Source organism: Cygnus olor, chromosome 15 (assembly GCF_009769625.2).
Source record: "Cygnus olor isolate bCygOlo1 chromosome 15, bCygOlo1.pri.v2, whole genome shotgun sequence".
Classification (NCBI taxonomy): Eukaryota; Metazoa; Chordata; class Aves; order Anseriformes; family Anatidae; genus Cygnus; species Cygnus olor.
The window spans coordinates 11,987,041-12,011,939 of NC_049183.1; the positions used below are offsets into that span (position 1 = coordinate 11,987,041).

Sequence of the window (24,899 nt, forward strand, 5' to 3'; positions counted from 1 at the left end):
CCAGTTCTGAAGAATGAACTGGGAGTAAGTATCTGGGTTGCAGCGTGGGCACAACTGCAGTCTCATTTTTAAAATTTTCCATCGAAGTTCGTGCAACCTGAAATGTCATAGCGGATTACAAAACAAGAGGGACTAAAAGTTGTCCTCATACAAAAGACAGCTCTAAAGCAACTGATCTAAAATTCACAAGTCTTCCTTACTTCAGCTGATTTGCAAATTCGGTTTCTTTTTTCTTTTTTTTTTAATTGATCACCAAACCATTTTCAGGCATGTTAGGACCAACTATAAACTTGCTGAATTCTCATGCTAAGATAAAACTCAAATAAACAGTCCTAAATGAATCCCCCTTAATATTACTTTTTAGTTCTACACTTAAAACAACAGTACTGAAAAACAGGAAAAAGTGTCAGTCAGGGACTGGAAACATGTGCGCAATGGAATGAGATCTTTGACCACAACACAATCTCTCTATCGTGCACTAACTGATTTGCTGTTTGAGCTCCTCTGAAGGTACTGTCATTTCAGCTTGGAATAAAAGCATATCGAGGAATAGTTCTGGTAACCCTTTTATTTAAATAACTATTCCTTACTGACAGCTTACACATGGGTAACAAGGGCCCAGATGCACAGCCACTAATTCACTAATGTCATAATGATGCTTCAACAAAACCACTTCAGGTCATAAAAATAATATTCAAGAAACCACAGTCCTAAATAACTACTTTTACTTTAGCCTTGCGATTTGTTTAATCCATCTGGAGTAACTCTACCTAAGTCTAAGTTACTGCATTAAGCACTCCTAAAAGATTAGCTTTGGAAAGTCATGATGTTGCTGAACAAAACTGAACAGAACTTATTAATTTTCATCTTATTTAGCTTCCGTAAGTACAAAATATTACCAGAATTGTCTACCAGTTTGTATCAGCTGCAGCAGCGTGTCAGAAATATCAGCATCTCAAGCACGTGGTGACTTCATCCCTTGAACCACCACAAAGTATGATGGACACAAAAACCTGATCTGCTCTAGTAGGCCTTTCATGCTAACACTGCTACTGCTTACTATGAGCTTTATGACTGCACGGTAACTTCAGGGAACCACCAGCAACAGGAACTGTATTCGGGGTGGTATGTAAGTCAGCACAGTCATCAAGCCACTATCAGCAACATGAGGTAGCTGAAAACTACTAAGTCTGGGAGGAGACCCCCAGGGCTTCTGTGATCAGGCTCTTCTCCTTCACAGGGAGGCAGAGCAGAAGTGCGTGTGGTTTTGTTGATGCCTCACGCTTACACTGTGCTCCTGTCTAGTTGAATCTCCACCATGTACACAGAAAAAATATCTGCCTTGTGTTTAAAGGTGTTGGAAGTATGGGCTAAATTTCTTGACAGGGCAGGCCACAGAAAGAGGTACACCTTCACCTAGGCAGGCACTTGCTTACTTTGTGACGAGGCAGATTAAAAAGTAAGTCAGTAAAGGAAAACCTCAGGCATCCCTGTTTGCCTGTTGGCCAGCAGCGAGCCTGAGCACAAACCGCACGGGTGGGCCCCAACCAACACCAGGGCGAGCGCAACACCGAGGGCATCGGCAAAGGGATGGACCCGCACCATCTAAGCACCACAGCCTCCGCCGCCCTGCTCAGAGCCACCGCTAACTGCATGGCATCAGCACGTAGGGATCACACACCTTTACCTTCCAACAAGCCTCAGGGAAACAATGCGAGACAGACACGATCAGGATAAGGTACAAACTGTTGGGCTGTCTGCACTGGAAGGGACACGTGGTGCGGCCTGTCAGCGCCAGCGGTCGCCATCACAAAGCCAGGAGAGCAGCAGACACGCAGGAGCCATGTTATTACCCGCTGGTCTCCCCAGGGACCGAAGGAGTATTAATTCCACCTCCCAATCGCTGCATTTTTCTCCTGCACAAAGCCTGTACACTCAAGTTTATGAGGTCTGAATTCAAAGTGAAAGCCCACTTTGCCTTAAACTCTACAGGCAGCTGTCACCAGTATTTTATCAAATGTATATCAGCACAGTTTGGGGGTTTTGCTCTGTTTCAAAACAAACCACACATCATGGCTTAACCAAAAGAGCGATAAATATAAAATATTACAAACCATTAAATAAAAGAGAAAAAAAGAAAGAAAAAAAGAAAAAGCGTAATTCTGGACTGCCCCACACTGCCTCCTCATAAAAATATGAGATTACAAAGTGCTTATTTATCTATCAATTTGACAAATCCCCCAAAATACCCAAAATAGAGCATGTCACAGAAAATTGTATGCACAGCAAAATTAATAGTTGAATCTACAGACAGTGCTACTACCTTTATAAAGACAGCAAATGGAAATCTGAGCTTTTTTACTTTAATATGAACAAAAAAGCTTATCCAAACTGAAAATATAATTGAACTAGGCAACTACATTGATCATCAACACTAGCAGTCAAAAAAGTTCGCAAGTGCTACCTTTAAGTCCACAGAATGTTTGTCCTGTTGTGAAGTTTAAGCTTACAAGGTGCTTTAAGAGCAAAAATAAACAACTAGTGGCATAAAATAACAAAACACGTACATTTTACATACACCAAAGAGAATGTTACATACATTCTTCATACATTTTAGGGGTCAACTGCTTTTTGGTTAATAAGTAAAAGCATCCATTACACTTCCTGCTTTGGGCAGGGAGGAAAACACATAAATTAATTCTTCGTTACAGTTTTAAAAGGCAAATTATTTAAGGACTATTTGTATTCAAGCTATGTACACAGAATCCTGATATTATACACTTTTTATTCAAATGGAAGGAATTTACATTTACTTATCATCTCATTAAAGTAAGAATGATATAGCAGTGGCATTTTCCTTTTTTTTTTTGTCTTTTTTTTTGTTTTAATTAAAATGTTCTTTCTGCATGCTTAAAATAATTCCGAGGTTTACATTGAAGTATTTTTTAAAGTATACACTGGCTCTTTTTCAGTTCTAATGCTGGTTTCTGTCTAAACTACAGAGGCCAGGTGGATGCTACAGGCTTTTGCTACGTAGCTTTGGTGTCTGAAGGTGGGAAGGGTTTGGCTCCTGACAAATGGAGCCATGAGGAGAAGCTCCAAGGAAAATCAAATTTTACAAACACAGTATTTTTGCCAGTTTGGCTCACTTTGCTCAGGGTTTGTTATACTGTTAGCATGCGCAGCTTTACCGAACAGCTACTTCTCCGGTAAAAATTCTCTTAAGTAAGCAGCTCCCCCCAGCACTATCAGTCCCCTGCTATGCAGGTACACCGGGGGTTGGACTGTTCTCAAACCACAGTAATGTCCTTTCAGAAAACAAAACAAAACAAAACAAAATCCTTTGACAGTTGTGAATACAGTACACAAAATAGGCTTTATGGCAGGATCAGGCCCTATGATTAACACCCCTTCACCCTTCGGACTTAATCACTTTGAGATATCAGTGTGGATGCCTTGTTTTTGCAACTGCCCTCTCTGCCAATAGCAGCGTGCAGCTGAAGCTTAAAAGATTATGTGTATGTATGTGCAGGGGAAGTCACATGTAAATACAGATTTGGTGCCACGAACGGGGCTGGTGCAGCCGTCAGCGGGATTTTTCTAAGCCTCCCTATTGTTTACTCTTGCTAGAGAAATGAGAGACTGGAATTTCTGCTGAGCTTACTTTCTAAAGGTTCTGCCTCGATAGGCAAAATGCTTCTACCAGCCATCAAGAAGCTGCAAGGGGGTGCCTACCAGGTGAGATTTTCTTAAGATGTTCACCTTTTAGATTACTTTTGTTTTTCTGAGTCTGGAAACAACTGGTATTAATGCAGATGAACCTTATATCAATGAAAATGAGTAGCTCCATCCTTACAAATCAGTGTTCAGTTTTTAGATGTCAGTTCTTCAGGAAAACCATCATTACTTAAACTTTTCATGATACTGTTTTCTATTTTTATCTACTTGTCTAAAAGTTATAGTAGGCTTTCTTATGCGTATCAATTTTCATTCTCTTGTACATTAGGTTGGACTTCTCACTTACTGTTTCTTGTATGTACTGAGTATGTGCTTGTAAGGTTTTATTATTAAATGCTCTGAATATAGGAGATCTTCATTTTTAGTTTACATTAAATCCTGAACAGTATGACAGACATGAAGCAGAGGAATTGATCAAAAATTCATCTTTAATTAGCCTTTAATAAAGCAGAACAGTTATCAGTGAAAGAGAGATACTTACGAATCTTCTATTCATAACACAATAATAGAACACACAGCAAGCCATACTGTGAAATATTACTGCAAAGCAGCTAGAAGACACTGCAATAGCCAATTAACTAATTAATTACAATTAAGCTGCATTTTCATTTATATTACAAAAGAAGGTAAGCCAAAGGCAAACTTCAAAGCACTAAAAATTTTCTGCTTTCAGCAGAAGCTTTAAATAAGCAGAATGACTGCTGTCTTTTTTAGCCTCCACAAGCATTTTTAACTATGCTAATCACCATGATATTTGCAAATCTATTTTCTACTGTACTTAACACAAGACCTACTTCGCTTAGGGCTCTGTCAACTGAACTTTATGTCCTTTTTATATAAATGTTAAAGCAGCATAAAAAGGCAGCATACAACTTCTTACGCCAGCATCACATTCTTCATGTATTTGATTGGCCCAATCATTTAAGTCAAAGCAGGATTTGCTTTGGATTTGCAGGGATTTTAATAGAGTTTGAACTGATTCTGAAATTATGTAAAAAAAATTAATTGAATATCTGGACAAAGTGATTCATGTGAGCGTATATGATCATGAGCTGCAGGTCAGAATGACTCACTTTAACTGCTGTGTTCAGGATCTGAACAGCAGGTAAGGCTTTATCAGAGTATACCGTAAATTTTCCACAACAGCTAAAACACGCAATGCTCATTTAAGTGAAGATAGGCTAGTCGGCTCCAGCGACCTCCTTACAGACTGTGGTTTAATGTTGGTATGCACCCTGTATCTGTGGGCTATGTAAAAACAACCATTTATCAATCATTACTAAGAAACTGGCTCTGTGACAAACTAATTACTCCTCATGCTTCCAACCATTAGCACAGAAGGAAGCATATATACAAAGTAAATTCATAATCGAGGGGCTATGCAGCTTCCGCAGTAAAAAATCTGCTACAGGAGTTGTGCTTGCTTACTGTGGTGTGAAAGATTTCTAATAAGGTGTATACCTATCGGGAACTGGAAGAAAATAATAATAATAATAATAATAATAATAATAATAATAATAATAAACCTGTTCAAAGAAAAAAAAACAATAATTGCTTAATAACATGTGAATTGATAACATTCAATTAGTAAGCTGTAGAATTTATTTCAATGTCATTTATTGGGCTGTAGTCCCAGGAATGTGTAAAAATCCTAAGCAATGCTTCCCAAAATACCACGGGTTGGACAGAATGCAGGGTAACAGGTAGTTACAGGTAGTATACTCGAGATAAAACTCCACAGATATCTTTGTAATGGGAGACTTGATTCAGAGAGCCCTGGTTTACAGAGGTCCAAGACTCCTTTACGCATTGCTCGCCCTCACAAAGTACGTGTGGTTTCTGCCATTGGAAACACTTGTGTGGCCTCATACTGACGCACAGAAGAACTGAGCTCCATTAAAAATAACCAAGGAAGCATTCCCACCCACACACCTGTGAAAGCACAGCCAAGGAGTCAAATGACAGAACATCAAACACATCATTACACTTGTCCAAGGCTTGGCAAGCATCCTAGAACAGAAGGTGGTAAAGGTCATTATGGGCTTTTTGGAGTTTGATGGATCATCCCGTACATGTAGGTGCTACAGGGAGCCCTACAAGACATCAAGACTATCAATAGAAAATTTATGATCAACAGGTAAAAATCCCTGTCAGTGATGAAGCGGAATGGGAAGCTGCACAAGACAAGCAGATGGACAAATCACAACCTGTTTGTGGCAGTGAGATGCCTCGGTTAATTTCAAGCCCCTCATAAACGAAAGCTCCTACTCCAGATCTTACAGCGTAATAATAGCCATCCTTACATCAGCATTAATATTATACCAACCCTCCTAAAACCTTCAGTTAAAATACTATCTCCAGACACTATAAATGGAATAAGATGAAATCAGCAAATAGGCAAGCCCATCTCACAGAGGCAGCTAGGAACCGGTATTTCCTTCAGCAAGCAAGAGAAATGAAAAGCCGTAGGAGCATCCAGAACAAGATGTCTCAGACTTTTGCTGACAATTATCAGGAAGATATCTGCTTATCTTCAATAGATGTGACCCATTTTGGAGTCATTTCAGCCATAGTGCAACTGCTGAGGGCAGATTATTCCCTTCAAACTCTATACTCAATCCCGTTTCATACTGACTCTTGTAAGCGTTATCTGGGAAAGAACTATGTCAATATTTTTTGAATTTACTGGAAACCTGGTCCTGGCAATCCGAGTGTTTCACAAGAGTTTCCTACACAGCCAATGCGATCTCTTGTTGATAAGTCACCGAGTCAGCTTTCACTTATGCTTCTAATAGGAAACGACATTATATTATAGTTTCCAGGAAAACTACCATCTGTGCCTCCTGTCAGTCTGCAACTGGCAGTAAAATATCTGCGAGGAATGTTTCCATGCTGACAGCTCCGAGCAGTGCTCCGTCGCAAACCCCAAGCACGGGTGAAGCCAGCAAGGAGAGGGCTGAGATAAGAGCTGCTGGTTCCACCCTGCCAGCTCACTGGGCTGGCTCAAGGACAGGGCAGTCCCAGCAGGGCTGGTGCCTCTGACACTCCGTCACTGGGATGAGCTCAGTCCATGATACCTAGAATAGGGATAATCCACACTGATTTTGACTGCTGAGAATTGGTCTTTAATGGAGTGATGTTGATTTAAATCATAATGTTCAGTTCATGAACAATCCCTACTCCTGGAATCCTGAGCAACTCCCAAAATGCTGGAAATTCAGAGATCTAGCCACTTGCCATCTCTAAGAGGTGCAAATGATCTATACAAAGAAATTTAGCATAAAGCTGTCCTGCAACTTCCTCTTTTCTGAAATGTTAAAAAGGTCTCAATAGAAAATTTTAAATTTGTCTCCATGATCGGATCTTTACACACACACAAAAGAAGATGTTTCATAAATGCATTTTTCCCCCATAACCAGTCTTTTTCCCCCAAACTGACATGTTATTCTACAGTTTAAGGTGTCTGTAGATACTGGGGGGTAAAAGTTAAATTTTCATGATTATCCTGTAATAAAGATCCTTTAATGAATCACCCACCCATCATCTGTTCATTAAGTCAGAAAAAAAAGAAATAATAGTTTCACTAAAAACTGTGGGGCAAATTGCAGCTTCTACATAAATCTATTGAGTCCCTGCTACTTTCTGAACATCGACATCATGCTGGTAAGAACGCTTTCTGAAGGTGCATATAATCCTCATCTGACCCACTGACTTAAGTATTTCACATTAAAAGAAACTGCAACTTACATTCAGTTTTAAATTGAATGTAAATATTTGCTACAGCTAAAGGTCTAGTGCGCTCTCCAAGAAACTGAACTTGTACATTTCAATTAAGTCTTCTGGTTTCTGTGGCTCACCAGTTGTAAGCACAGTGGAAATTGTGCCACAGGTTAAAGCTTTTTTTTCTTAAAGGCTTTCACTGAACCAATTAAGAAACCGAATAACACGCAGACCAATTTTCATCCATCTGAATTGACACTGAACTTTATTTACTTTAGATTTGTTGCTACTTAGTTTTAAAGCAGGATAGCTGTATCAAAACTGGCTTCCATGTGCCCCAACAGCGTGAGCGAGGAGCTGGAGGAGCAGCACTAGCTGGCTGATCATACTGAATGTGGGGTGCAGCCGTCTGCTCTGCTGACATTTAAAAGCTGTCATTTCTCATAGTCCAATTAGCTTTATAAAATCCAGAATTCAGAACACCTTATGAAGCTTATTTTCTGTTACTATGCTCATTCTAATTATTATTGTTATTTAATACGTTGTAAGTTACTGGAAGTGAGTATGAGTACTAGCAAAATAGCTTCTTTTAATTTTGTAAATAACTCAATTTTTAAAGAAAAATATTACCAAGTAGATATCTGGGCATCTCAAAACTGTAACTTATTTCAGAAACCCAGGCAGCTAAGGCTTGTAGACAAGTACAGGTAATGACTGCATATGTACTGATTCACTTGCACGTAAATTTATTTTGTCTGGTGGAAAAGCCTTCCTTTACAAGTGCACAAAAGTAAGAGATCCCACTTTTGCTGTAATAAAACCTTGAGCCACAACCCTTCCACAATGTGTTAGAACTGGCACTGTCCACTCTATGGCAAATCCCTTCTTGCTATAACACCCACTAAAGAAAAGGTATGTCATGTTTTCCATGCAGAGGCTCTTTGGGAATTCAGTGATAAAGCGAAGTCGGGAAGAGGTGGAGCAGGAGACCAGTCATACTCACTCATCTGATACTTGGGCACTGAGATAAGGGAACAACACAACCAAGTGTACAGACTTAACCCCTGCAGAGCCCCGGGCAGCCGTTGCTGCGCAGCTGCGAGGAGGGCACAGCCGCTGCAACCCAGCTCCTGCTGAGGCTGCCATACAGGGGCATAAGCAGCAGGAAAGGGACAGATTTAGCTGGGATGGCAGATGTGCCTGGCAGACAGCTTCTGTCTCTGAGTGCGGGACTCAGTCCAGCGCTAGGGCCGCTCCAGATTTGTGTGGAAGATCTCCTCTCCACGAGACTTAGTCTCCCCCTTTTGCAGGAATTTCATTTCTCTCCTCTATCCCATGGTACTCGGTTACTACAACTTTCCAGACCACTACCATGCTGCCACTCACTGACAGATATAATGGGTTTTGGCAGCTTCTATCATGGTTTCCAGAGTAATTGATCTTTTATTCTTCCTATACTGGAGTATTTCATCTGTTCTCATAAGCTTTAAGCTACTTAAAAAATGAGGGAAAAAATGAGAAAAGAAAGCAAATGCAGTTATCCACAACTAACGGACACACGTTTTTTGAGCAATCTTCTATGAACTTTAAAGACAGAAGAAATTTCTTCAGTTCTAATCTTACTGACAGAAGATGTAGTTCTGAACCTGAAGACACGGTGTTGAAAAAACAGTTGCCATTACCTAAAAATAAGTTTTCCTCTTTCTTCCAAAGGAGCATCTGAACTCACTTGATGCTTACTGATTTGTTGACAGCAATTTGCAGAGAATTTACTTCTGGCATGGCCTTAAATGCACTCAGATTCCCAAAGAAATGAACAATCTAAACAAAATGTGCAGCTGAAAAATTGTTAATATTTTATATTAGAGGGAATGATATATATTTATATAGCAATAATAAAATAATATAAACAAACCGTTGAAACAGAAGCAAAAAATTGCATTTATTTAGTGGGCTGCTACCAGGCCAGCAGCAGTAAGCAGTTTATCACAGAAGTGGGAGCTGAATGACACCGCAGCTATAATGCAGGGTGATTTACCACAATGCTGGTGCTTATAGAATGAGAGAATAAACAACTGACGGTGGCTGCGAACATCTGCTGAACAATAAAAAGGGTCACAAAGCAAGTGAGAGGGGCCCATGGGAAGGAGCTGAATTTTGAAGTGTTCTCAAGCAGATGTGTATTCAGAGTTTCTGGAAAAGCAGCAGGACGAATGAACGATCTCAAAGAATAACTTCAGAAGCATGAGCAACTCTGTCCTCACTCCACGTGTGACAGAAATACACCGTGGCTGCTGAGATGCAAGTCTTGTTGCTGGCTTGACATGCCTAAGAATGTATCCGAGGCAGCCTGGGATGTCTCTTAAGGAAGTGATAGAGAAGAAAAGAAGTGACTAGTGTAATACTAAGAACCCCTGTGAGGGGTACGATGCCGTATGTGTGTCCTATGAGCAAACGGTGATGGGGGGTGCAGTGCTAACTGGAACGCAGCCATCAGGGTGGGAGAGAGAGGAAAACAGGGGCCAGACAGATGTGAAACACAAGATTTTTGAAAAACAGAGGAAAACATATGTAAGCATTTACATCTGGACAGAAGGAACTCTGAAGGACTAAGACTGGACTGAAGGGAGGCAATAAGCTGCAAGGCTGGAAAGGGGCTCACAGCACTCCAGATGAGCATAGCGAAGTGGGGGTAGGCAACAGTTGGATGGACTGAATCAAAGGTTAGGTTTTGTTTGTTTGTTCAAATTACTGTGCTAAAAAAAGAGCCAAAGATGAAGGTGCAGTCAGTGGGAGGGGGTGTCCAGAAGGCCTGCTGTGCCCGTGAATTCACTTGTCAGGGCTGGCAACCCTGTGCTCCCTCTGGCAGGACCGTGTTAGAAAGCGCTCGGACTGAAGGAGGAGGAAAACCACCCCTGTTCCCACCGACCTCCTCTCGCTTTTTTATTAGTATTTTTTGAACATCCAAGACAGAATGATAGATTTAATGCTACTTTATACATCAGTTATTCTTGTAATTTAGTCATGGCTTCTTTCACGTTATACTGCAGGGAATTAACTATATTATAAAATGAAACCGGTATCAATTATAAGTATACTACCTGTCAAACTGGTCAATGATTGCACCACGAAGACATAAATGATAGGGTTGGAAGAGGCCTGTTTTTCAGCCCAGCACCCAGCATCAAGCAGGATTTTCTTCTACACTAAGGTTAAAAGCATTTTATCTGAGCTGTATCATTATATTATAAACAATAGCAACTCAGCGACTGCACAAGGAAGGTGTATTTGGACCTTACTTGCCTGCACTGCTGCATTTTTTCCCCTCTCGTCTAACCTGGGCAATCTAGTTTTACTTTTCTGTATATCCAGCTAACAACTCTTCTGTTAATCCCTATGGCATGTATGTAAACTAGTAAGCCGAAAAAAATGTCACGTTATCCAGACTTTGAGGTAACAGCAGCATGACATGGCTTTCTCTTGCGCTTGAGAGTTCAGAGGGTGCTCCTCTTGAGGCACAACTAATTGCAGGTATGCTACTTTTCAGAAATACCAATCATCCATTATTTAAATTGTTAAGGAATAATCCATAAATAATATTTAGCGCGTCGCTTTCTAAAAGCACCTTACAAACCCTGATGAGTAGCTGACAATCTACTAAGTCATGGCTCATGCATATATGCACAGGTCTGGCAAAGCCTTTCAGTTCTCTCATCCTCCACCTGAACAAGCCTGTGCAGTGGAGCAAAGCTCTGCTTGGCCTTCCCCGTGCAGTACTCCTTGTTTTCGGTCTCTGCAGAAATTAAAGAGATCCTTTGGAACTCTAGAAGAGAAAGTATGAATCTTAGGCCTCTTTAGAGACTTCGTTTGTTGGCAACAGCTTTATTAGCTACATATGGCTTGTAATAATATTACAGCTTGTCAAAATGCATATTCAGAGGTCAGATTATCTAGGTAAGAGCTATTTCACGTATTGATGATAACTCAACAGGGTCAGTAGACTAAAGCATTTATTTTTCTAAACTGCACAGTATGAGATAGCGCTACACTAGGATAAAGGCGTATGTGTGTTTTGTTTGTTTTTAAATCAAATAAAATAATCAGTGCAGAATGGTCGTGCTTGAAACTGTTAACCAACCTGCTCTGCAACTTGGTGCTGCCCTATGTATTTCTGAAGAAAACAACTGATTACAGCTATGGACTCTATAGTAGAACAAAGCAGCACTTCATTTTTTCTTACTCATTAACTGAAGTTTACTTTATGCATTTTTTCTAAAATAAGTTTTGCCACCAAGTGCTCTTAACTTTTTGCATGTTGTAAGAAATTTTCCTCAAGTGTGATGTGTAGATTTTTATCTAAATAAAATCACCATTAATTTTTATGACATGTAAAAAATTGGCTTCCATCCAATTATCCGAGCTTTAGAAGTACTTCTATGCTAATACCTTGCCTACTTTGCTGTTTCCCCAGCAAACTTAGGATGATTAAAGTCCTTCTGAAGTTTTGACGCAGCCAAGACTGGATGGCACAGTTTGTAACACAGTTATTCATGGCATGTTTAATTTTGTCTGTGGACTACATATCAAAAAGAAATATGTGAATTCTCTGCTATTTAGGAGCTACAGTGGCTTTACAATATTCATAGCAAATTGTTAGGTATGAAACAAGAAGCACTGACCTTGCCTATAAAAAAAAAATGCACTGAAAAGGGCAACTCAACTCAAGCATGGACATGCTTCATTTTAAGGATGGAGAGAACATACATCATTAATTGTGTGTGACGTGAATACTGGGCACAACCCTCTGTCCAACTTCTCAAAAAAAGGAGACAGTGCGGAATCCCTAACACCATCACAAAGTGAGGACCGGTCTTATTTTACTCCTTCTTCTCAACACCAAAGCAATCTTAAAAATTCAAACGCCCAGAAACTCGTCTCCCTACCTTCTACAAGTCACCTTTGTAAGCAGGACAAGCACTTGGGCGATTCTTAGCGCAATACTCTGCCTGTTCAGGATGTATCATCTGAAAAACTGAAACCTCAAAACTGTATATTCTTACCACAGGTTAAAAATAAAGCACATGCTCTTGACCAAGAGCTGTCGGTGGCAGGGAAGGGGCCCTCAAACGTCCCCATCCGACAGTCCCCTACCAGCTCTGCTCGCTGCCGCAGCCCCAGCATCGCCTGCCGTGAATGCGAAGCCCCGAGGCTGAGCGCACCCCAGCAGCTCGCTCCGCTGCCAGCCCGGCCTCTCACTTCTGGAAAAAAAGGGCTGTAAACAGCGAAAGGGAGGGGCCTGGCGGCGCACAAACTTGTGAGTAAGTCACCGGGGAAAAAACAAGTGCAGCGTGCGGCGCGCCGTGGGGCGGGAGGCAATGTGCCCCAGGAGAAGAAGGCCGAGGCGTTTTGTCCAGCTCCCCTCATCGCAGACGGGGCGCCCGCAGGTCCCGCGGCACGGAGGAACGTGAGATGGAGCGGGAGGTAAGAGGGCCGTGAGCAGCAGGCGGGAGGACTCGCCTTCCTCTTGGTTCCACGTTTCAAGTCCCGACCTTGATTCGCAGTATGATAAAAGTGTAAACCCGGACAAAACGAGGGGGGAAGCGTTTGGGGCTGGCTGAGTCAGAAGGCAGCACAAACACGAGCACCGCAGCATTGGCTTCCACAACACAGCCACGCCAGGGCTGAGAAGGTGCCTGGCGCTGCAGAAGCGCTCGGCTGGGGTTTCTGGAGAGCTCCTGCCCCTGAAGCATGGCGAGGCCTTGGCCAGGCTGGGGCTGGAGGCTGGGGCTGCCTCTGTGGCAGGAGCTGCAGAGCCATGGGCTGAGCGCCCGCGCAGGTGAACATGATGTTAGAGGGACGTTAGCGGTAGGAACTTCACCTGGCATCATCCAGAAGTCTCTAACAAGGTCTCCTCATTAAGTACTTTTAACAGGGATTTTATTTTTGCCCGTTTCTGAGTTAAGATCTGTCATTTCGTAACATTACTGTTGGACAAGTCTCCTACTGCTGCTGTCATTAAAATTGAACTTACCTGCAGTTAGAGGACTGGGGTAAAAAGGGGTAATTACTACAAACAACTGGGACACGAGACATCCCACCACTCTGTAAAATATAAAGCTTAGTAGCAAAGAGTGCTGATCTCCTTCTGAGACAATACACAGGCAGGTATTCTGCAGCTGATGTAATTCAGTCTGGAGTAATCGAAGTTACGTGCTTAAGGATAAACCTGCATAATGGAATTACGTGATTGTATCCGTGCCTGTGCTTAGTCACCCTTGCACTCACTGTAATGCATATATTTGCAACACCTCGTTTCAGTCTGCTGCTTTGGTTGAATCGAGCCATAGCAGTTCAATGAGACGTAATTTCGGTCACCTTCAACTGGGCAAGGCAGCTTGTCTTCTCCTTTTTTAAAGATTTAAAAACAACAGATTCTTCCTGAAAATAAACTGGGTTGCTTTCAGTGATCAAAAAGAGTATGAGGATTGAAGGACACCATGATGACAGTTTGTATGCCTATGCAATACTACAGCTAGAGAATTGATTTGAGAAAACAAACAAAAAAGTAAGTTTTTCCACAGAGGTGAAGTAAAGCTTTGAATACAATGGAACTGCATCTTGCGCTACTGCCACAAAAGTCCCTTACCAGCAGCATATGACAGTAGAATAAAAATGTGTTTGCCCAGCTAAAATTACTGCATTTTAGCCTGATATCTGGCAGGGACTGTGGTATTTAGAAAAAAAATACGCACCAAGTAATTGCAGCGGGAAATAAAAATGGAACCTGACATGATTCTGGAACAAATCCTGTACTTCAGCTGAAGTGTCAAAGTATTAGCGCTAGAGAGATGGAACCGTGGAAGATCTTATGTTTACAAAACCCATACTGTATCATTTAGGCATATGGTTCACTGAGTGTAGCATGTTGTCTAGTAACATTCATTGTAATTGCACAACGTTTATTGTGGATTTGATTAAATCTTGTTCTCTCTCTGGAAAGAATGCATTTATGTGTACTTACGCTTTTCTATACGTGCTGAAAGGAAAGAGCAAACAATGCTGCATATCTGATAATCTGAGACTACGCTTGACATGGGAAATCACCTGCCACATAAATTCCACATTGTCCCAGAAATGTCCCGGCAGGAATAATACCCATGATTTTAAGGCTTTGAATGTTTTCAGTTTTATTTTAGAGATTACTTATTTTTGCGCTTTGGAAAGAGACTTTTCATGATTGCTTTGAGAAGTCTACTGATTTCAGTTAAAATGTTATCTCTTTTCTGATGATAAAGCAAAGATAGCTGGACAATGACTACTGACATTAGCATACTTTTTAAAGAATTCAAGCTATTTTGAGAGGAAATGATAACTAATTCTTGCCTTTTTGGAAAGGCAGGCTGCCCCGATATTAGGTTCCCTAAACTACAGAGGTCCATTGTTTTTTTCAGAACTAAATGGTTACAGAAGTCTGAATACAAACAGACCTGCTAAAAAAAAATATCTCCACCTCAATTCCAAGTTTCCTCTAGTCTTTGTTAGCTTTATCAGTGACACAAAATATATTCTTCATACTGCCTTGGATGTGCCTCTTAGGAAGCTCTCTAAGAGAGAGGTTATTTGTATTTACCACATAACACCATAGAGAACTCTATTCTCCATCTTATTGCTGAGATTTATAGTTCCTCTTGTATTTTTCAGCAAATACTTTTACATAGTATTAGATACATTAAAGGCACTGTTTCATAGCTTTTTTAAAAGTACTTATGCTCATATATTACATCGGTATTTATTTTAAAGCTGTACAGTTTATGGTTTACTTTTGTTGAATATCCTGTATCGACTCATTGGCCGCTAATTTCATTTTAAAAAATTAAAACTTTTGTACATTTATTTATTAGTCACCTGACACTTCACAGATGACTTTCTTACAGACTAACAAGATGGAAAGGCATTTCAGTCACTGAACTTAAATTGATCAGTTATGTGAACTGTGTGATCTTCATCTTTAAAATGTTTTCTTCATATTACATTCCATTTCACTTACAATGTAATATTTCAATGCTACTTTTACTATTTCTCTCTCTACAGGAAAGCTGGTAACCAACAGAGAAGATACAAAAGCTAAAATCACTATGTGGAGCTGTGAAACCTTAAACAGTACCAAGAACAGTGAGGACCAGCATCTCTGCCATGACTTCCACCTTGTGCTTTCCATCTTTTCCCTACTCTACCTCCTTATATGTTTCCCCATCAGCCTTTGCTACAATGGCTTGCTGGTCCTGGTTAATCTGTATAACAAAGCAACTATGACAATGCCAGATGTTTACTTTGTCAACATAGCCATTGCCGGTCTCATCATCAATGCTCTGGCACCAATGTACCTTCTAGGTCTTGCCAATACAAAATGGGCCATCTGGAATTCTAACAACGAAGTTTATATTACCTTGCTTATTTTATTCAACGTCTCATCTTTAGTTACCATGTACTCTACAACGTTACTCAGTCTGGACTACTACATCGAACGCGCTCTACCTAGAACTTACATGTCAAGTGTGTACAACACCAAGCACGTCTGTGGATTCATATGGGGTGGAGCCATGCTGACAAGTTTCTCATCTCTTCTATTCTACGTCTGCAATCATGTATCCACTAAAATAATCGAATGTTCCAAGATGCAGAACAAAGAGGCAGCAGATGCCATTATGGTCTTTATCGGGTATGTTGTACCAGCTGTCGCAGTACTGTATGCACTTATATTGATCTTGCGAATACGCAAAGAGGCTACACCACTGGACCAAGACACTGGACGATTAGATCCATCAGTGCACAGGCTTTTGATTGCCACAGTCTGTACACAGTTCACATTATGGACACCCTATTACGTTACCCTTTTGGTAAGCACATTTACTTATGCACAAGGAAGACTTGCAGATGAAAATTACAGTCGAATATTACATTTTACCAAGATTTTATCCAAATTCTTGGCTTTCTCAAGCAGCTTTGTAATGCCTCTGCTGTACAGATACATTAACAAAAACTTTCCTAACAAACTACGACGTTTGCTTAAAAAGATACACTGTGGGAATCAAGGGTGTTCTCACGAACGCACAGCGGTACAGCAAGTTATGACATAGGTATAAAAAAACACCGGTGCTGTTACTGCAGGACGTAGTATACCAGTATACTAGTACTCAGACTGCTACTGCTGTGTGGGCACCCAAAGTCACTGATGTGACAGTCCCAACCAGGAGACTTGGAGGAGCCTTCGATTAATGAAACAGTCTTAATTTTCAAATAGTTAATTATTTGCTGAGATCTTGTAAGACTCTGGCCTATGTGCTGTAATACCTGTGACATCTAATATTTTCAGTGCACTGAACTTGTTACAAAGCGTAAGCTCTGTCTTCATCGTTCTAATATTCCTGTCTGAAGAAATCGCTAAGCAGTTTATTGAAGTACTGACTGAATACACAGCACCTTGTATCTTGTAGAGGAAAAGGTATTACCTTATTTTCTGTACAAAGAAGTCACAGTGCTATTCTTGATGAAGTAAATAGTATTTTTCAATGAAGATGATATAATGATCTTTACTAAAGATCATACTATCCAATTATACATGTCCAAATAGTAAATGTTAATTATAAATTAAATTATTTAATTTCTTTCTCCATCACTGAATTCCCTCTAAAAGATGTCTAATTTACTATTTTCAGAAATTATATTCTCACACAAACTAACCTAAGTTTTTAACATGTGCAGTAAATCATTTTTTTTCTAGATATAACAATTAACAAAACCTTGTTTATTCTTCCAGTGCTTTGTTGGCATCCTAAGACATTTCAAGAATTCAGAAATATTTATTAACTAATTCAAGGGGAACTGAGAGATGTTTATCCCACATATTAAAATGAAGGACACGGTGGTTTACAAAGTTAAATCAAAATTCAAGTAGTAAAGAATGTCTGGCTAAGTGTTATGGTCCACATATGTTCATGTAACAAGAGTAATTGTCTTAAAAATAAATATGTTTATGATTAACATTTTGTATTTTCAAGGGATATGTTTGCAACAAATCAATTGAAATCTCTTTAATCTAGGGCATCACTGGAAGTTTGGAAATCATACAAAATCCTTCAATACTTACAAGATTTTAAAATGGGAGTAATAGGTATGAATTCCAGTCAAGATCAGCTTTTTGCTGACCTGTGAAAAATGGACTGCCTCCCAATGTGATTCTTGAATACACAGTAAAAGTATAGTTTCTGTATTTCACAATGGGGATGAAGAAATCCAATCCAGATTGCCAAATTCTACAGTTCAGAGTGTATGAAATACACGAGAAATACAAACGTTGCTGAAGGAAAAAAAACCTAAAGTTACTCACAATAGCAAACTGAATTGCTGCCCCTGTAGCTGTTGCTGAGTTGTTAATAATGCACGGGGTAGAAGTTAAATTGATATTCTCCCACCAGTCTGGGGACAGCGAGGCATCTTTGTCACTGGCCCTGCAATAAATCATTTCATTACTTTATCTGTCACAACACAGCTTACTCCACATGACTTCAATCAACAACTGTGGCATGTTGAGCCTCTGGTATGGAAAAACCATGGAGTAGAAACAGAATTAAACCTTTTCCATTGCACAATCTTATCTCATAATTGGCCCTAATTTATCAGCATGGAGACATGCTTAAGTTTTACGTGGGAAGGAGGTGAGGAACAGTCTTTTCAGATCTTCTCCCTTCTTTTCAACATTACTCAAGCCATTTCTTCACATAGCCATCTTTGCTTATCTGATTCATATACAATCATCCCTTAAGTTATCAACATTGTGGTGGAAGACTCTCCATTACTCTCAAGTTTTCAAGAGCATTTCATATCTTAGTGAATGTTTAACCCTTAGAACCCTATACAGTAAGTCATTTATTTCGGTGGTGGTTTCTCCCCATGAAAGCTAGCCAGCACAATTACACCACTTTACTTCATAGCTTTAGCCTGCTGATTAAAACCACGTCAAGGAAGGAAGCCTTTCCTTATCGCTGTGTCCAATTCACACACTGATTTATGCCTGTGTGCCAACACAATACTGGCTTTTTTTTGGAAACCATTGGGTTTTTGTTTTGTTTCTTCCCTTAACTTGAGAGTTTCTAAGTATTGTGAGCTACACTCACTTTAAGCATTCAAGCACTCACTTCCACCTAAGTTCCTCGGAAACCTTTTCTTGGAACCGTTGAACAAATCGTCTCGTCCTCCCACCCGAGGGACCCCTAAAGCACCACGTTAAATCTCTCACGTAAAAGCTGTTAAAGAATTTCTGACCCATTACGCAGGAAGACGAATTCCAGCCGGGAGGAACTGGCTTATCTGGTGTGAGTGGAGGCTCCCAGAACTGGGACCCTGCCAGGACGGTGGGGCTGAGCAGGCAGCACTAGGGGCACACTTAACTCGTATGCTGTTTACTTGCTTCCATTTCCCCCTTTTCCTAGGACACCTTACTTTCTGTGCCTAACAGACTGTTGCATTTATTTCTGTTCCTTTCTCCGTGCGTTAAATTCCTAGTTTCAGATCATGTCTCTCATCATCTTTCTTCATTTTTTTTCCTCATCTTTTTCAGTTCTCTATCTGAATGTGCTATTCTGTTTAATTTTCATTTTGCTCCTCTGTTACCTTTCATGCTTGGTCCTTTACACTTGGGACTGTGCACCACTCGCATTTACCTACTAGACAAATTCTGTCACTGCAACTCAAATTCCACTCAGTGATTTGACATTACAAACGGAACTGATCAGAAAAATGGAAGCTGCTACTTAAGAGATGGAGAAAGAACAAGTTTTATATAATTTACCCTTGAAACCTCAATTTTGATTTTTTCTAATGATCCTTCTTATTGCAGCAGAGCTGAGAATGTTTGTGTGTATCCTTGATAACATATTAAATGTGATGGCAATCATATAGGCAAACAGGTTTTATAATTCAATGAACAAAACTGATACAAACTCAGATTTTTAAGAGTTAATTTGATATATTAGTTGCCTCAAAGAAACTGTGCCATGGAACTGACTGCTATTGTAAGGAAATGCGGAACTTAATTTCAATGCCCTCACATGGTATCTCTTCAAAAGCAATATCCCACAAAGCAAAAACTTTGCAATATTTATATAAAAACAGTACATGTGCAAGTACATTAAAATTCTTAAGGAAATGCACAGTAACATAACAATAGAAGAACTTTTATGCGCAATTCTTTAACATATAAAGTTCTCAAAAATGGGTCCTTTTCCATTTCAATACCCCACGGTTTCTGGTAACTTTGTAAATAGGGGCTTGTCCATTTTGCATTTAATTAAATATGAATAAAATACTGTATATATGCAAGATAAAAATCAGCCTACTGATGTAAAAAGAATTTGCAAAGAATTTATTAAATTATTTCTTAAAGTGTATCGTTTAAATGTAAACCTCTGAACAGTAAGGTGTACTGTATGTTTCCGTGTGTATATACTGTACATTAGAAAAAAGCACTACTTAAGTGCCATTATTAACAGTGTTATTTTCTCACAAAATTAAACTTAATATTTGAGATGATCTATGGCTTATAGCCCTCTTCCTGACTATCCAATTAAGTCAAATCAGTGAACTAACAAAGATGTTCATCTCTGCTTCTGCTGAAAGTATTAACACAGCCAGTTTAAAACAGGTCCATGTTGCTTGACCTAGCAGGGGCCCTGCCTTCCAAAGTTTCCATCTGAGAATCAAACTGAGGTGGTCTCTGAAGGCACAATGTTCAGTTAAGGAAAGAAAGTGACCAACCACTAGAAAATTTCTAGTTCTACTTAAAACAAAGAGCTGTGGTCTTCCGTATTACATCAAAAAACTACAGGAATGGACTTTAGACAAAGCTTCACAAAGAAACTACTGGCTCACACGACTTAATAAAAAATATTAAAGCCTATCTGGTCAGTAAGAGGTGTGATTTTTGGGGGGGGCCTTCTTAATATAAAGCCTGTTGTAGACAAGGTTAAACCTGTGCTGCTTCACTGAATCACAAGATCACAAGCTGCATGGCTTGGATGTCAAACCAGGCATGTTAAATTATCAGATTTTCTAGGTCATAATTTTTACATCATTAAAATCTAATTATGCATCAGCGTGAAGTTAGCTGCGAATGAAGGTAAAAAGGCACACACACCCCAGCTTTTTTCAGCATAAATAATTCTGCAACTAATGGGCCAGTAATCTGTGCCAGAAATACAGGGCTGGTGACTAACGCACATGTTGGCCGTGTCCTTGTTGCTTCCTCCTCTCTCTGCTGTCACAATTGAGATGTCGGAAATCAGCTCCCTGCAGAAACTGGTTCCCTGAAGAACTTAATATAACCACTGATACATCTGACATCCCAAAGAAAACTTAGCTCTAAGAGGATAATATGCTTCATTATACATTTATTACTGCATATAACCAGAGACCAGCCACCATGGATCAGTTAGTTTACCCCACATATGAAAATACTTTCTTGGGTGCAATTTCAAAGTTGTTAATTAGCTCCCTTCGAATTTTCTGTAAAGTATAGGACGATGGCAAGTAAAAGCAAACTATTTAATATTGGTGCATTCCTTGAAGAAAATAACTTAGGCCAAGCTACTACTTCTGGATCTTGTCTCAGTGAAAAATAAAATGCTAACTGTGAAAATGGAACGTGTAATATTTTATTGCTTAGTCAGACTAGTATCAGATAAGATGCCTTTACGTCCATACAAAGGCTTAAAGAGTACTTTCTATTACTCTGATTGGAGAGCATCTCTAAACAGAGTAGTGACTTTCTAAGATGCTTCATTACTCAGACCTTTCTGATATAACCATTACACGTAACGAGACAGGCTGTATTTATCATCTTGGTTAGTAGAACTCCCTTTATAGAACATAGACGGGAAGGGTTTTGAATGAGAATGCAGCTCCATGAGAAGTTCACAAGCCTACAGTTTCAAGAAGGGTGAATGAACTACGTAAATGCAAGTAACCTCAGCTGATCGGGTACAAGCAACGAGTCAACAGGTTACGCTAGGGCCAGCCAGACCAACATGGCATCAGAATCAGCCCTTTTCTGTCAATGCAAAGAGATTTCAGTGAAGACAACTACAGTTTGGAACAGACACAGGAACTATCAGATAATAGGAAGAGAAGCCCCAAGGATACCATGAAAATATGACACCTGTATCAGAAAAAGGGGAAAGAACACACATAAAAGGTTTGATGATTTTTTTTTGTGTGTAGTGTGGATACGTACTTCACTAAAAACTTACTTACCAATGCTCATTAGAAGTAAAAGCAGGAGAGTGGCCAGGCTGGAGACCTTCTCATGAGCTTTATACTGCAATGGCACAGTTTGGGAAACAGAAAACAAAGGCAGAACCTGGCTAAGTGCCACTCTCAGTTCTTCTGCTAACTCGGAACTTCAAGAAGGACTGACTTTTGCCTGTTTCTGCAGCTGTAAGGCACTCAACACACTGATGAATCTGAAACATATGCTCTAAGATTAATTTTTACAGCTTTTGGTGAGCGAAACCTTGTGTATTTCTTAACTATATCATGCAAGACTTTTTCCAAGCGAAAGCAAACTAAATGTACAAAAACAGCTGTACAGACTGCCATGGCAACAAAACTGAAGTGTGAAATGTTTCCTCTGTTGTATTTCCTTTAACTTTCCATCATACATCAAAACACTTGGACGTATTCTGAATACATTCTTTTCCCATCAGGAGAGCAGTGGATTTATTATCTCTGTTGTCATTCCACCTTCTTCCCACCACGTCTTTTCCTTACCTGGGAAGTCTGCGTGATTTCCTTATATTCCTCCCTTCTGAAGAACTGGCACTTTTAAGTACATTTACAAAAATAGTCAAAGCTACTTACTGTCTACAGTGGATAGTTCTTGTATTGTTACGAACCATGACAGGAAAAGATTTTTTAAAATACCAGATTCTTATCAGAGCATTTACGATTAAATATACAAATGTCTACCAAAAAAAAGAGAGAAGAAAAAAAGGAAAAAAAAAAAAAAAAAGAAAAACAAAAAAGAAAAACCTTACTACCAAAAGCTTTGTAAAACAAACAAATTTTTAAACTAGATGATATGGATTCTCTTTCCAGTTATTAAGTAGTTGATGACGCATTATATGAAGATATAAATAAGCAAGAGCATATACACTTCTGTTTCAGAGGCCTGGCAAGAGGACTAACAGGAAGAGGAACAGGTTTACAATTGGAGCCATGCTGCAGGAAATGTACATGTAAGGATACCCAGAGCCAACAGGAGGAATAATTCTGCTATCAAAATACAAATTCTCAACTCCGTCTTAACTAAACCTTCAAAAACACATAATTAATCCCCTAAATTAAAGTGTTTTTACCACAGATCCCACTGATACCAGTAGGAGGCTTTCTATTTATCACTTGTATGTTAGTCTGTGCATTTCTAATTACATATATATGTATATATATAAAAAAAAAAACCTACTGAAAAGTCTTATTTTTGCATCTACATTTGTAAATTTAAGCTAAAATTTATCTTGAAGTTGGTAGAATTTCCAAAATTGTTTTCTAACTCATCTCCAAAAAACTTTAAAAGCTTTTTGATGTTAATTCTGGGATCAGGTTCTCAAAACTGTTTTAGAAACTCCATCTGGTGGTCACTAGCAGAACACTCTTGCAGCTCACAACAGCAATAAGATCTGTAAAACCATTAAAAGGATTTAAGTTAATCATTGGAAAAAAAAATCCGTTCCAACTTCTGGTTAAACACAAATATGTACTAGCTGGTTTCGTCCGCAAGCACATATCAAAAGAAGCAAAATTAAACACAGCTTCTACAGCAAACGCTGCTGTGAGGATGAAGTACATAAGAGAAAATTCTGTTGCAAGAAACCTCAACAATGGTTAACTTTACTTTTGAAGCTAACAGAAGGCTTTTAACCAGACTATTAAGTCTGATTATTCACAAGAAAGAAATATTTATAAAAAAAAGCATATGTTTCTTGTACTTTTTGTGAAACATCTGGTACTAGTCATTGTGGTTGACAAGATGCTCGGAGATCAAAGGAAGTGCCATTCCCATTCAGCTCCAGAGCATTGTAATTCTTTCTAATTAAGTTATGGTTTCACTAGTTTGCAATGAAATAGATTTCATACATAATTAATACAGAAGTTTCTGAATTTTTTCAGGTCAACCTATGTACAATTAAATAATCATTCTAGCACCTGCAGCGTTACGCAAAGCCCAGCTCTTTTATAAAAGTTACCATTAGGAAAGAATTTGTTTCCACCCTTTATTAGGGTATTATTTGGAAATACAGCCATTTTTGAGCTCTCATAGGTGAGGTATCTAGGGGATCTACCCATACCAAGGAATAATGGAATCATTACTGTGTAGTAATAATAATAAAATACTATTTATAAAACAGCTTACATTACAAACAATGCCCAGATAAGCCAATATAAAATCACTAATGGCAAATGACGGGCGAGCAATCCTGAGGCAGCAATCACACAGCACAGAGCATGGCTTTTCTAGAATAAAAGGAAGAAATGTTGATTGACCAGCCTCTGAGGCATAGCTAATTATTAATACCACTGCTTATGTATCCACATCTCCAGCCTGTGCTTTTTTAACCCCATCCAAGCAGACAGTTCAAGCAGAGCCAGTAAACGGATCAGATTTTACAAATTCACATAGGCCAACTGATTCTAAAATTCGTCTATAAGCAAAATTACATTAACTTTTCAAACCATCAATTCCTGCTTTTGTGCACAAACTTCCTTGGTGTTTTGTTTTGATGTTTTATCTGAAAGGCCCAAAGTTCCATACTCCTTTAATCAAGGACACAAATTTGCTTGTTGTCAAGTAGCAAAAGACAAAACATCCATTCAAATGAAAAGCAAAGCATTTCACAAGTACAGTTACACAGAGTGACTGTCAATTGTGCATCAATATAACAAAAGACTTATAATAGGTGCTCAAAAAAAAAAAAAAAAAGAAGTGATTTGGTGTTTTCTTTCCCTCTCTGGGAATCTTGAGTAACTGCATTGATACACGAAGCCCTAAGGTACTAAAATGCAACCAAGAGAAGCTTCTAATCTGCAACCTCAGCCTTTGAATACAGCATCAAGGCACCTCTAACCACCCAAGCTCTGCGGCTAATATCCCACACCAGTTATTTTTTTGTTAGATAATTACACTAGAGGAAAAATTCAGATGGAAATACACAGTGGTTTATGAAAAGTACCTCTGGGAATAAACGTTGACTATTTCTCAATTTGAAATTCCAGTAACACGCCAATTGCTTTTCATCACAGAGCACTGGGAGCGGGCAGTGACAGCCACTGAGTACTCCAAAACACTCCTGTACTACAGGGGACACTTACCTTAATAACCCTACATCAAA

At 39.4% G+C, this 24,899-nt stretch overlaps 2 protein-coding genes across 6 annotated transcripts in view; one reads left to right on the forward strand and one right to left on the reverse strand.

The window, feature by feature from the left end:
- Window positions 1-21,151, forward strand: part of GPR146 (G protein-coupled receptor 146) — a 52,799-nt gene extending 31,648 nt beyond the window's left edge. For 2 of the 3 annotated variants that reach the window (XM_040574698.1, XM_040574696.1), the window contains exon 3: window positions 15,550-21,151. In XM_040574698.1, coding sequence (XP_040430632.1) covers window positions 15,594-16,595 — 1,002 coding nt within the window. In that variant the 5' untranslated portion in view covers window positions 15,550-15,593 and the 3' untranslated portion in view covers window positions 16,596-21,151. Of the gene's footprint in view, window positions 1-9,375; window positions 12,940-15,549 lie in introns of those variants that run through there. The other variant, XM_040574697.1, reaches the window with a different exon arrangement.
- C15H7orf50 (chromosome 15 C7orf50 homolog) overlaps window positions 1-24,899 on the reverse strand; it is a 125,656-nt gene that overhangs the window by 66,847 nt on the left and 33,910 nt on the right. The window contains exon 1 of one of the 3 annotated variants that reach the window (XM_040574705.1): window positions 17,846-20,345. The exons of the other annotated variants lie outside the window; for them this stretch is intronic. Within the exon in view, the coding sequence (XP_040430639.1) occupies window positions 17,846-17,980 (135 nt within the window). The 5' untranslated portion in view covers window positions 17,981-20,345. Of the gene's footprint in view, window positions 1-17,845; window positions 20,346-24,899 lie in introns of those variants that run through there. 3 annotated transcript variants of the gene reach the window in all.